General features: G+C 43.9%; 2 protein-coding genes across 2 annotated transcripts; one reads left to right on the top strand and one right to left on the bottom strand.

Moving 5' to 3' along the window:
- Positions 1 to 666: 666 nt before the first annotated feature.
- On the top strand, positions 667 to 1,287 carry LOC117638406. The gene has a single exon (XM_034373538.1). It carries the CDS (start codon positions 667 to 669, stop codon positions 1,285 to 1,287), a length of 621 nt encoding a protein of 206 aa, XP_034229429.1.
- Positions 1,288 to 9,257: 7,970 nt separating this feature from the next.
- LOC117638068 (heat shock 70 kDa protein, mitochondrial) lies at positions 9,258 to 13,002 on the bottom strand. Its single transcript, XM_034373159.1, has 6 exons — positions 12,775 to 13,002; positions 12,037 to 12,101; positions 11,872 to 11,950; positions 11,204 to 11,770; positions 10,502 to 11,122; positions 9,258 to 10,240 (listed from the first exon to the last, which is right to left on the bottom strand). Exons 1-6 carry the CDS (start codon positions 12,847 to 12,849, stop codon positions 9,611 to 9,613), a joined length of 2,037 nt encoding a protein of 678 aa, XP_034229050.1. The 5' UTR covers positions 12,850 to 13,002; the 3' UTR covers positions 9,258 to 9,610.
- Positions 13,003 to 13,688: the final 686 nt, after the last annotated feature.

The raw sequence follows: 13,688 nt of genomic DNA, 5'->3' as shown, positions 1-13,688 counted from the left end.
GACAACATTTGTAATTCACAACAGTCGTGTTTTGAAAATTAAGACGACCTAATTCGATTTTAGCGGTGTATAAGGTGACATATCACGAAGGTTTTGTAAACCTGTCTTCTTTTAAAACACGACGACGGTTTTAAGCTATACCGTCGTCTATTTTGTGTCGTGGTTTCATGAATTTGTAGTAGTGTTATGTTCATTGCTTTGTTCATCAACTTCAACTGGCTCTTGTTGCCATAGCAAAGAAAAACATTGATGTCAACTCTTTTTTCACAACGGCTAATAGTTTGGTTAATGTTGTTGGAGCATCTTGTAAGCATCAGGATGCACTTAAAGCACAATACCAAGAAGAGCTTGTGAAGGCTTTTGAAAATGATTGTCTTATAACGGGGCGATGCTTAAATCAAGGAACTAGTCTCAAATGTGCCGGCGATACATGATGGATGGTAACTTGATTAGTATCATTTCTATGTTCCCATCTGTGATAAATGTGCTTCAAATGATTGTTGATGATAATCTTAATGATAGTTCGGGTGAAGCCTATAAGTTATGGAGAGAAATACAATCTTTTGAATTTGTGTTTCACTTATTTTTTTAATGAAAGCTATATTGAGAATAACAAATACTTTGTCTCTAGCAGTGCAAAAGAAAGATCAAGACATTGTGAGTGCAATGAGTTTAGTGAAAACATGCAAGAAAAACCTACAGTTGATGAGGGATAATGAGTTCGAAGAATTGGTTGAGCAAGCATCTTCATTTTGTGATAAACACGATATTACAGTTCCTACCATGGATGAGGAATATGTAATTCCAGGGAGATCACGGCGTAATGCTCCAATAAAGACAAATTATCATCGTTATCGTGTGGAGATCTTTGTTCATGTAATTGATGGGCAACTTGCGGAATTAAATGATCGCTTCAACGAGGTAAGCACTGAGTTACTTACTTGTTTGGCATGCTTGAGTTCGAAAAATAACTTTGTAGCTTTTGACAAACGAAAGTTAGTTCGTCTTGCTCAATTTTATCCTGAAGATTTTTCGGATCGAGACTTATTGATGCTTGAAGATCAACTTGATGTTTATGTTCATCATATGCATTCAAGTAGTGATTTTTCTCAATTGGAAGGGATTAGTAGTCTTGCAGAAAAAATGGTGGATAAAGGAATGCATGAAATATTTTCTTATGTGTATTTACTTCTTATATTGGCTTTGGTTTTATCGGTTGCAACTGCTTCAGTGGAGAGGGCATTTTCCGTAATAAATATTTTAAAAATTCACTTCGCAATAGAATGAGAGATCAATGGTTGAATGATTGCTTGATTGTTTATGTTTACATTATAATCAACCAAGCATACCTAGCATCAAAGCAACTAGTAACGAGACAGCCATGCTTTCTTCCCTGCCAAAGGAAGACACACTTCCGAGGTGCCAGACACCTGCCGAAGCTCCCAATTGCCAAACCTAATCCCCAGGACACGTGTCGCCACCACGACGACTTGCACAAAGTCCCACATTGAAACTTTGTGCAAACCTCCCACTTTCACCTTCCTATAAATAGGGAACAGTACCCAAGTAAAAAGGGTAACTACTTCCTCACATCTACTATTACTCTGCGAAAGTTACCACTTATAGCTGACTTAAGCATCGGAGAGCCTTTGGCCGGCACCATACCGGTGTCCGAAGCTTAACGATTGCTTCTCCCATTTTGTCTTCTGTAGGTTCTCCCCTTACCAAAGGCCTTAGCCTTCTTCCCTGCTGAAGACTCCACACACCTCATCACTAAGTTGGACTCAATATTGGCCGGGCCATTTTGAGCATCAATAGTTTGGCGTCGTCTGTGGGAATCGACAATCGAATCCCCAACTTTCTCTACCAACCCAGCTGGCTCCTTCACCTATCAGTCCTCGTCGCCTCTTCTTCACCCCACACTCTGCTATGCCGACTGAGGATAGCCACGATACCCAGCATCATACCCCCCGCGATGGTACTTCCCGAAGGAAACCTCCGGCAGATACTAATCTCCAGGCAAAAGTGGAGCACCTTCGCGACAGTGTTACTAAAATGTCGGAGAAATACGAGCATCTTCATTGCAGGAATGTTAAGCTGGAGCATGACTATCGTGTTCTAAAGCAAAACTGGAAGATGACTCATACCCAAGATGCCCAACAAGACCTCACCCAGAATGTTGGGCATACCCAGCCAAACTAGCCAGTACACTCCAGCCATAGCGCCCCGGCCCAATCTAGGCTCCGCAAGGGTAAAGGCCACCTTCATCCAGAGCTAACCCAGTCGCGACTCCTTTGCATTCCCCTGCCGAAGGACCGGCCTTATGAACCAGTCAGGATCTACAGAGATTGCAGGGACCGCATCTCGGACCGTCAACCGGAGCTGATCCCTATTCCTGTTAACCTTGAAGACCCATGGGTGACACAACTAGGCCCCCCACCAGGGCCCACCCACTTACCCGACAAGGAGGGCGTAGAGGACTCGGATAGTTGGGAATTTTATAATTCAGAAGCCTGTCCACCTTACCATACCGAGGCGTTGGAAGAATGGGAACCTTCCCCAGCTCCAGTCCGCCCACCCGTAAGGCTTTCATCACCCGAGACTCTCCCTCATGCCGACACAGCCATGAGGCTTCTCTTTGAGAAGGTCCCGCGTCTGGAGAGCTAACAACATCGCAGCCATAAACCCTTTTGGGCAAAACCGACGACTTGTATATGATTCGACTAGGTGAGGACGAACCCTTTCGGGAGTATGCAGCCATGTTCAGTCACGAATACTCTCGCTGCCCAGAGACTGACGATCGTGCTGCCTTCGAGGCTTTCAAAAGTGGCCTTTACGAGTCCAACTTTCGCTACCTGGTTCATAGCAACAGTTGGAACACATACGCAGAGTTAATGAAGCAAGCAACGGTTTACGCCAAGGCTGAATACTTCAATTCCAAGCGTGGCCCAGCCAATCTAGCGTGTAACACTTTCGCTGATCCTCCACCTGCTTTAGTACATGCCCCAACCCCACCTCAGCATTCTACTCCCGCCCCAAGTACCCAGGGTACCCCACACCCAAAAAAGAAAGGATAGCTACCAGCATCCCTTCAGCAATAACAAACATGGCAGACATAGCAACCACCACCAATCTAGTAGAAGCAACCCTTCCAAGACAAGTGATTGGGCCCCACTTCCCTTTACACCCAGGCCCAGATTCGAGGTCTTCACCACCCTCAACACCACTTATGAGAAAGTCCTGGTACGTGAAGCCCCTATCATCCCCAAGCCACCCCTCCTGAGACCGTCAGGCAAGCCTATGCCAAACACAGGTGTCTTCTGCCACTTTCATCAGTTCAGCAGCCATGACACCGAATCTTGTCTTGCCTTGCGCAACATCATTGAAGGGCTCCTCCGTGAAGGGAAGCTGGACACCTATGTGCACAACCTCTCACCCCCACCTAACCCTCACCAATGGCAGATCAACATGATCTCCACCATCAGTGGTGGTCCTACCTTGGCTGGAACCTCCAACAACTCCATCAAACATTATGCCCGCTCCACCTATGCGCACCGGGTCTTCAGCACCGAGCAGAGATGCTTGCCGAAGACCCAAAAATTGGGCTAGGCCCCTATTACCTTCTGCGAGGAGGAGGAGCGTGGTGTTATCCTCCCCCATAATGACTCATTCATTATCCGTGCGGACATTTTTAACTTCGAAGGTCCAATCTCACTTACTAAACCGAAGCATCACACCCCTTGTGAGCTTCTTTGGTGATGTTGTCCAGCCCATTGGAAGCATTCATCTCCTTATATCTATAGGAGCCATACCCCAGCGGGCGACGATCACCACCTTCTTCCTCATTGTTAACTATTTCACAGTTTACAACGTCATCCTTGAGCCTTGGCCCAAATGAGGGTTTTTATTTTCACACATATGCTACTGCTGAAGTTCCCTATGACCAATGGCACAGGCACGGTGTGTGGCGACAAACTTGGCTCCCGAAGCTGCTATGCTTCAGCAGTCAAATTCACTAATCGCTAACATAGGAGTGAGGCACTCGCAGTAACCAAGGCTCCAGCCCCTCCTCAAGCTAGCACTGAACGACCTTAGGACCTCAGGGAGGAGTCTCACACAGCAGGCTGAACCTGTGGATGACTTGGAGCTGGTTACTCTTCATGAAGACATCCCGGATAGGCAGGTCCGGGCACCTCCCTCTCACAAGAGCTTCGCTCTGACCTCGTCACCTTCTTTCACCACAACTCTGAAGTCTTCACATGGTCCTACAATAACATGCCTGGCATATCACCAAACGTCATATCCCATAAGCTCAGCGTTAATCATGTCGTCCGACCCGTTCAACAGAAGCATCGTGCTATGAGGCCATAAGGGCGGAGGTGGACATACTAAGTAGTATCGGATTCATCAAGGAGGTTGACTATCCCACATGGCTGGCTAATGTCGTGATGGTCCTCAAACCAAGAAAGGGCTGGCGCATGTGTGTAGATTACACCAACCATAATCGGGCCTACCCGAAGCATAGCTTCCTCCTACCCCGCATTGACCAACTGGTTGACGCCGCAGCTGGCCACGCTCTCCTTAGCTTTATGGATGCTTACTCAGGGTACAACCAGATCTTCATGCACCCCGAGGACCAAGCCCACACCTCATTCATTACGGATCGTGGCCTATACTGCTATAAGGTGATGCCCTTCGGCCTCAAGAATACCGGGGCTACTTATCAACGTCTGATGAATTGCCTTTTCGCCCCACTGATTGGCAACACCATAGAGGTATACGTTGATGACATGCAAGTCAAGAGTCGCACTGCTGTCCAGTATATCCCTAACCTCTCTGCCATGTTCACCATCCTGCAGCAGTATAGAAAGAGGCTCAACCCCACAAAATGTGCATTCGGTGTGGCTTCGGGCAAATTCCTTGGCTTCATGATCAGCCGGAGAGATATTGAGGCCAATCCAGAGAAGATCCAGGCCATCTTAGACATGACGATACCTAAGACGGTCAAAGACATTCAAAGCCTTACAGGGCATGTCGTAGCCCTGACCAGATTTATCTCCAAGGCCACTGACCGCTGCACCCCATTCTTCAAGGCACTTAAGGGTAGCAAGCAAAGCATTACCTGGACTGCTGAGTGTGACAAGGCTTTCAGCGAGTTCAAGGAGTATATGGGACAAGGCTTCCTAGCAGCACACCGTCAAATCTCAGCTTGCCGAAGGGCTAGCCCCAGACAACGAAGCCAAGGTCACGGGCAAGTCTAAAACTTCACTAAAAACCCAAACTTTCATCAGGAAACAGTAAAAATCCAAGAGACCCAACAAATTGAAATACCCACCCTTGCTGAACGGCAAGGGACGTGCAGAAGGGATGAAGGACTCACAGAAAATTCCAACGTTGCTAAGTTCCACTTGTCGAACGTTGATGGCCTAGCACTTGATCTCTCCCTTCTAGACCCTGCCGAAATCAACACAAGGGCAAATCAATCACATAAAAACTCGACATGGCCTTGTCGAATGGCAAGACCCGTGTAAAAAGATATGGAAGCCCCTACGGAAAATCCAAAGGGCCCAGCCCGATGCTATCACTTAGAGGCCCAACTAACTAGACCTAGCGCCGACAACCAAGCTTCCAAATCAGCAACGAAACCCCAAGGCCTTCTTGCTGGAGCTCAAATGAATTGGACCTAACACCGAAAACAACAAAGGGGTCAAGAGCTTTCGCTACATTCACCTTTGCCGAAAGGCAAGGGCCATGCCTGGTTACAATCTCGTGCTAAAAATATCACAACGTCAAGGCAAAGGAGACCTACCAAAATAGCACCCTTGCAGAGGACAAAGTGACAATTTTTCGACAGGGACTCAAGCACAAACCAAAGCACACAACAACATACAAATTCTCAGCCCACCCTTGCCGAACGGCAAGGGCTACGAGAAGGAAAAAATAGCTTCAAAAAATGCTTACCTCAACCCGTGCTCTTGCCAAACAATTATGCACAACCCAATCCCAAATGGCCTAGCACCGATTTCTCTCTGTTTCCCGCCAAAGATCCACACTACACCAAAGCAGTCATCATGTCAAATACCCTTGCCGTCCTGCAGAAGAAAAAGAGGGACTAAAGAGAAGCCTTACCAGATCGAAGATTCACTCGCCTCCGAAAGCCCAAGCACTTGGCAGAAACCCTAGCCTGCCGCGAGCCTAGCTCCCAAACTCGACACCAGGATCTCCTGCAACCCAGAGGCTCTCGCACAGGGACCTAGCACCCTTGCTGAATTGCAAGGGCCATGCTTCCCGAAATCAGGAGTCTAAAACTAACTAGAGACTCACAACAATGTCTTCAACTTCACCAAGCAACAGGCCAATGAGGTAGAATCAGGGGGCTCGCAACGCTGTGTTGCCAAAATAGCGAAGTCACCAAATGAACCTAGACCCCCGCATGCCACGACATCCTCCAAACAGCCCAGCTCTAGGCCTTTACTTCTTGCCAACGATCCAAAAAGCCCAGCCTCTTTACCGAATTAGTGCCGCTGAAGGGTCTTAAACTACCATACGGCAAGCCCCGATCGGATCCAACGAGAGGCCTCTACAAATCTCCACTCAACCCTTGCCGTTCGGTAATAGTTGAACAACAGCAAATGCACAACCCCTGATCCACGAACGAACCCTAGCCGATCCAAAACTTTGAGATAGCATTGAGATTTCTAGAAACACACGAAGTGTATTAACCTCCAAAGCTTGACTCCAGCTTCGAGCCACCACCGAAGACCCAAACCTCTTCAGCACTCTCGCCGAACTCACACTTCCAAATCAGCCTAGCCCAAAAATATCACTCTTGCCGAACGGCAATGATCATGCTAAAGGTATACGGTGCAGGTCGTGACCCTTGGTGCAGATTTTATACTCAGCTCCTCTTCTAAACCCTAGCTCCAAAAATAAACAAAAAGGCTTAGCCCATTTCACAAAGGGTTAGACTAAAGTAGGACTAGGCTAAGTTTGGCCTCCTTGCCATTTGGCAAGGAGCATACAATGGAAACATGGGCTCCCAATGGACTTTTCATACCGAAGCCCCAATACCCAGCTCAACGAATTTGTGTTGCTTAGGCCCCCAATGGATTCTTCACCCAAAAAAAAAAAAGGCTGGGACCTTGCCGAACGGCAAGGGCCATGAAAGTTGAAAGGAGCCCCCAAATTTTTTCAAAGACTCAGCCTGCCGAAGGTCTAGCTTCCCAGCTTAAAAAAAAAAAAAAAAAAAAAAAAAAAAAAAAAAAAAAAAAAAAAAAAAAAAAAAAAAAAAGAGAGAGAAATATATATATTGAAATAGCCTTGCCGAACGGCAAGGCCTGCTGAAGCAAGAAAGGACTCACCAATCCTTCCCCTGCCAAAGCCTAGCCCCTAAAACCTAAGGACCCAGCTCCCAGCCTCCCTACAGAATGCCCAGGTACCCAGCTACCAGCAGTTCTAGGGGCTCACATAGCTTGTATCGTTTATTCCATGTGTTGATGCAACTTCTGGCTTGCCAACTTGGGAGACTAGGGAATGCCCCACGGCTCCCACTGAAGTTGGAATGCTCAGTCATGATTACACTAAAACTCACAAGTTCCCAACCTAGAAGTTACTTCTTGACCTCGAACTTGGGAGACTACTGTTTAGACCATAATCAAACGAGCATACCTAGCATCAAAGCAACTAGTACCGAGGCAGCCACGCCTTCTTCCCTGCCGAAGGAAGACACACTTCCGAGGTGCCAGACACTTGCCGAAGCTCCCAATTGCCAAACCTAATCCCAAAGACACGTGTGGCCACCACGGCGACTTACACAAAGTCCCACATTGAAACTTTGTGCAAACCTCCCACTTTCACATCTCTATAAATAGGGGACAGTACCCAAGTAAAAAGAGTAACTACTTTCTCACCTTTACTGTTACTCTACCAAAGTTACCACTTAAAGCTGACTTAAGCATCGGAAAGCCTTCGGCCTGCACCACACCGGTGTCTGAAGCTTAACGATTGCTTCTCCTATTTTGTCTTCTGCAGGTTCTCCCCTTACCAAAGGCCTTAGCCTCCTTCCCTGTTGAAGATTCCACACATGTCATCACTAAGTTGGACTCAATACTGGCAGGGTCATTTTGAGCATCAACAGTTTACATTGATAGAGATGTTTTTGCTTGTATTGATAACGAAACTATAATGCAATGTTTTCAAAATATGAAAACTCGTCGTGGTCAATTGTAACTTGTATTATTGATTTTGTTATGAATTATGAATGGAAGTACTATCTTTATATCTTTTTAGTTTTATTTAGTATTATTTTATTTGTAGACAAATTTCAGAACATTTACACTGAGACCCCTTGGCCACATAATCTTGGATCTGCCATTGCTCGTGGGTGTCAACTATCCGAAAAGTGACGTTGAATCGATGACATCTTTAACCGACAACAATCAATTCACTTAGAAATCAGTGTGAGTCGGTTCAATTTCGGCAATAACATAGGAGGCGACGATGAGCTTATAAATCATGGCTCATGCTCTATCCTCTACATAATGAGCCAGACTAAGCGTGCCTGTGCCTGTAGTATCAGGCCGGGCTAAGCCCACCGTAGTATCGGACCCCACCAGATCATAGCCCCAAAAAAATAAGATAGGAGTTGAATACGTCTGCTTCTTTGGCAGAGGGTCCTTCGCTCAATTCTCCTTCTAGGGTTTCAAAACTAGTTATTCTTTTGCCTATTCAAATCAAATTCTTCTTCTAAGTTTTCAAAACAACAACTTGTTCTTCTTATTCACTATAAAGGTTTCATTACAAACCCATAAATCCATTCTTAACAAAACAAAAATATTGGGCACAATCAGAGAACAATTTCTTAACCATTTGAGAGAAAAACTGATGTCATATTGTTTTTTTTTCCCCTCCTTTCGAGAAATATTGCCCTTTGTTCCTTAACATGAATGTACTCCGGACGCTATCTAGTCATCTCCTCTACCCAACAAGCAACGTAATAACAGAGAAAATTGGCTGAAACTCACTTCTAGAAAATAAGAAGTAATTGGAAGGGGGCAGAGGCTTCCGAAAATAAGAAGTAATTAGAAAATAAGAAAATCTCTGTACGAATTAATTTGTACCAGATAAGGCTTTCGAAAATGTGCAAGAGTTGCAATAACTTTTGATCATTGACCGTTGACTGATTAAAATGGGGAAATGCGATTGAGGAAAGAATGAATAAGCAGCAGCAGCAGAGCATAGGACGCGAAGTCAGAGCATGAGGTTTAAGCATAGCATATGCTATTCCGAATTCTGAACCTATTTCATTATTCAAATTTTGAACAGCTATAAAATTAGTCCGTCCTGCCTGGACAAAACCAGGAATAATCCTCTCATGGATAACTTACCAGAAGAAATACCGGTGATTAATGACTACCACAAAATCTCAACTAAAAATGTACTGAAAAAAAGGGCAGAGGAAGTAGATCGTGCTTCCCTAATACATTTAAACTCCCAACACTTAGATACAAAACCAAAAGAGGTGAGGTTTTACGGGCAAATAAAAATTTAGAACTTCATCTTTGACAGTGATTTTAAGTAAAACTCAATTACTGCTCCGGCACTCACTTTTTCACTTCTTCACTTCTTCATAATCTGCCTCGGGAGCTTGGTCTCCACCCTCGGTCCCTGATCCACCGGAAGAAGAGTCACCGCCTGAACCTCGTGACATGTGCTCCCCAATCTTAGAAACAGCTTTGTTCGCAGCCTCAAGCTTGGCCTTAATTTCTTCAGCATTGTCCCTTCCAATTGCCGTCCTCAATTCTGCAACTGCGTCCTCAATTTCTTTGGCAACTTCACTTGGGATCTTGTCACGATACTCATTCAAGCTCTTCTCGATACTGTAGATGGTAGTATCGGCACTATTTCTGATGTCAATTAGAGCTTTCCTCTCTTGATCTTTCTGAGCATGTAGCTCGGCTTCCCTGACCATCTTCTCAATCTCATCTTCAGAAAGCCCTCCAGAGGAGCGAATGGTAATCTGCTGTTCTTTGCTGGTGGCCTTGTCCTTGGCAGAAACAGTGACAATACCATTGGCATCAATATCGAAGGTGACTTCAATCTGAGGCATGCCCCTTGGTGCTGGAGGAATGCCCACGAGTTCAAACTCTCCCAACATCTTGTTGTCAGAAGCCATCTCGCGCTCTCCTTGTAGCACCTTGATACCCACTTGAGTTTGGTTGTCAGCCGCAGTTGAAAATACCTGAAATGATACAAAACAAATCAGGAACACGAAATAGACAGCAAAAGGAAAGAATGTGGGGTCAGATTAAAACCCAAGGAAAACAAAACCAAGGTCAAAGGTCATAACTGCAATCCAGCTTACCTAGACCCTCCAACTCATATTAACTCTAATAAGAAGAAATAAAAATAATAAAATGCTCCTTAAAAATTCACCCTTCACACCAACATATCAACTAGTCGATGTAATCTGAAGTACGTTTGGGTGGCTTTAATGACTGACCTGACTCTTCTTTGTTGGAATTGTTGTGTTGCGGCTAATCAACCTGGTGAAGATTCCACCCAATGTCTCAATGCCCAGTGATAGAGGAGTGACATCCAGAAGAAGCAACTCCTTAACATCACCACGAAGGATGCCACCTTGGATGGCAGCTCCCATAGCAACAGCCTCATCAGGATTCACTCCTTTGCTTGGGCTCTTGCCAAATATTTGTGTAACCACCTCTTGCACTTTGGGAACACGTGTCATCCCTCCAACAAGAAGGACCTCGTCGACATCCTTAATAGATGTATTAGCATCCTTCAGACAATTCTTACATGGAGCCTTTGTCCTCTCAATCAAGTGATTTACCAGACTTTCAAATTTGGATCTTGTCAACGTGATGTTCAGATGTTTAGCACCTGAAGCATCAGCTGTAATGAAGGGAAGGTTAATCTCAGTTTGTGATGTTGATGAAAGTTCAATCTTCGCCTTCTCAGCTGCCTCCCTAAGTCTCTGCAAGGCAAGCCTATCCTTTGCCAAATCAATGCCCTCAGTCCTCTTGAATTCACTCACCAAGAAGTCCAGCAAAGCATTGTCAAAATCCTCTCCTCCCAGGAATGTGTCGCCATTTGTTGCTTTCACCTACATAAGAGAGAGTTGTTACTGATATTTTACAAAACGAAGGGAAAAAAAAGACTTAACTGGATGGCAAAGTATGCAAACCTCAAAAACGCCATTGGATATCTCCAGAATGGATACATCGAATGTTCCACCACCAAGATCAAACACAGCTATTAGCCCTTCCTTGTTGTTCATACCATAGGAAAGTGCAGCAGCAGTAGGCTCATTTATGATTCTCTGTACATCTAGACCAGCAATTCTGCCAGCATCCTTTGTTGCTTGCCTCTGCGCATCATTGAAATAGGCTGGAACTGTGATCACAGCTTTTGTTACACTCTTTCCAAGGTAAGCCTCCGCAGTCTCTTTCATCTTTGTTAGGACAAAGGCTCCAATTTGGCTTGGGGAGTACTGCTGACCATTGACTTCAACCCAAGCATCTCCATTTGGAGCTTTCACTATCTTGTATGGAACCATCTTCATTTCTTTTTGCGTCTGGGGATCTTCAAAGCGCCTACCGATCAGACGCTTGGTTCCAAAAACTGTGTTTGTGGGATTCGTGACAGCTTGACGTTTTGCTGGAGTACCAACCAATAGTTCTCCTTTCTGGTTGAAAGCAACCACTGATGGTGTGGTTCGAGCTCCTTCAGAATTCTCAATGACTTTGGGGTTCTATAACAAATCCACAATTAATCAGACATAAATGGCTTGCACAAAAAGCTTAAACAAGAAATTAGGTCAGAACATCATTAAGAACTTACAAATAACCTTACCTTTCCTTCCATCACAGCCACGCATGAGTTGGTAGTACCCAAGTCAATGCCAATAACATCATTTCCAGCAGGTTTGGAACTATCAGAGAAGATTTCATTAAAAACAATCCAACATAGAGAAAAATTTGAAATATTTACATAATGAACTAGGCAAGTCCAAAATACCTGAAAGTTCTAGCCAAGCTTCCCCATTTTTGAACAAGATGTGATGAATTAGAAGTGCTATTCAACTGCAAAACCATAAAGTATATAATAAGCACTGCGATGCATAATGAACAATCATATACAACTTCAATTCATATATAACTGAGTTTCCTACTATAACCCATTACATCGCCCCAATATGTAAATAAAATTCCATCTTGATCAAATCATCTGAACTAAGCAGTAAATTATATAAAATAAAAGAAATGTAAAGCTCTATAAAATGATCCTCAAACTTTGTTGAAATTGGCAATAAAAACAACAGTACTCCACCACCCTAAATGTCAGTCATCAGGCAAAGATGACAGTCAAAAAGAGCTTCAAGAGTTCGTAATTATCATTAACCCAATCAAAACAACAAAATCACACACCAGAAGCCTGAAAGATGATCACGCAATAGATAAAAATCACACATATTTATTTAAAAAAACCCTCAGCTCCGTTTCTCGGTTTGGCCTCTCAGAAAACGGAGGAAAATATTAAACATTTCAAAAGAAGTTGTTCACTTATGCGTTTCTAATTCCTCGGATCACAACCAACAAAAACTTCATAAAATAAAAATTTATATAACAAAATGAAAAAAAACTAAGTTATTTCACCCGAATGACAGATCAGAATGAAAGAAGATCTAGGGTCGAGAGTACAAAGACGAAAAAGTTGCGAACTTGAAGAGAATCTGAGCAAGGGTAAGAGACGTACGGATCGGTAGGCAAAGAGAGGGGCCGATGCGATGTCACGACGCCGTAGTGAACGAAGTAACGCGGCGGTGGCCATGGCAGATGCTGTGATTAGAACAACACGCACACAGACGAAGAACTCGAAAGGGTAAAGACGGGGTAGGGTTTTGAGCTCTAGGGTTTAGGGTTTTTGTTGGGAGGGCGTTCTTTTATGAGGCGGAAATTGAGCGAAGGATGCGTGTGGAAAGTTCTGGATCTATCTTAAACGGTGTCGTATGATGGGTTTGTCATTTGTGGTTTATAGTAGCGAGACGACGTCGCGTTATGTGTAGCTGGTTGTGCGGTGCTACGTGGCGAAAGGAGGTGGTCTGATCTGACTTTCCCTTATGTGCCTATTTTATTGGGATAGAAAGCCAGGAAGTTTTCTTGGGCTGTACTCCGAAGTCACAACACAACCAAATCCCGTGCTTAATTTAAATATTTTTATTTTTCAAGACAAAAATAAAATAAAATAAAAAATAATCTTTTTAATTTTTGATTTTATACAATTTATTCCCTTATTATTATTTTTCTTTTATTTTTGGGCAGACCTAGCTTGACCAAGTTTGATCTTTGGAATGTTTAGCTCGTAAAACTCGTGAGCAGCTCGTTTATAAAAGAAGTTTGCTTGGATGAGCAATCTTTTGAATAATGAATTCGATGCATTTCTTTCCACATGCAAAAGCTCAAAGCATTATGTTTGTTTTCTTCTATTTGATGATTTTATATTGACTATGTATTGTTCTTAAAGTATCATGATTGTGTTTTTTACTTCTGAAATTTATGTTACAAAAATAAAATAAATAAGCTTATTATTATGAATTTTCTTGATCCAACTTGAGTTTGTATTGACATTTTTTTTTGCTCGTTCGAGCTCGGCTTGTAAACGAAATAAGC

The sequence above is a fragment of the Prunus dulcis genome, chromosome 8, assembly GCF_902201215.1.
Source record: "Prunus dulcis chromosome 8, ALMONDv2, whole genome shotgun sequence".
Lineage (NCBI taxonomy): Eukaryota > Viridiplantae > Streptophyta > Magnoliopsida > Rosales > Rosaceae > Prunus > Prunus dulcis.
This window is presented reverse-complemented; position numbering and strand designations above follow the sequence as displayed.

Coding starts and splice junctions, on each gene's coding strand:
- LOC117638406 (XM_034373538.1), top strand. CDS start 667: ATGAGTTTAGTGAAAACATGCAAGAAAAACCTACAGTTGATGAGGGAT.
- LOC117638068 (XM_034373159.1), bottom strand. CDS start 12,849: ATGGCCACCGCCGCGTTACTTCGTTCACTACGGCGTCGTGACATCGCA. Junction 12,102..12,774: donor CTCTCTTTGCCTACCGATCC/GTACGTCTCTTA, acceptor ATGGTTTTGCAG/TTGAATAGCACTTCTAATTC. Junction 11,771..11,871: donor TGGCTGTGATGGAAGGAAAG/GTAAGGTTATTT, acceptor GATTTGTTATAG/AACCCCAAAGTCATTGAGAA.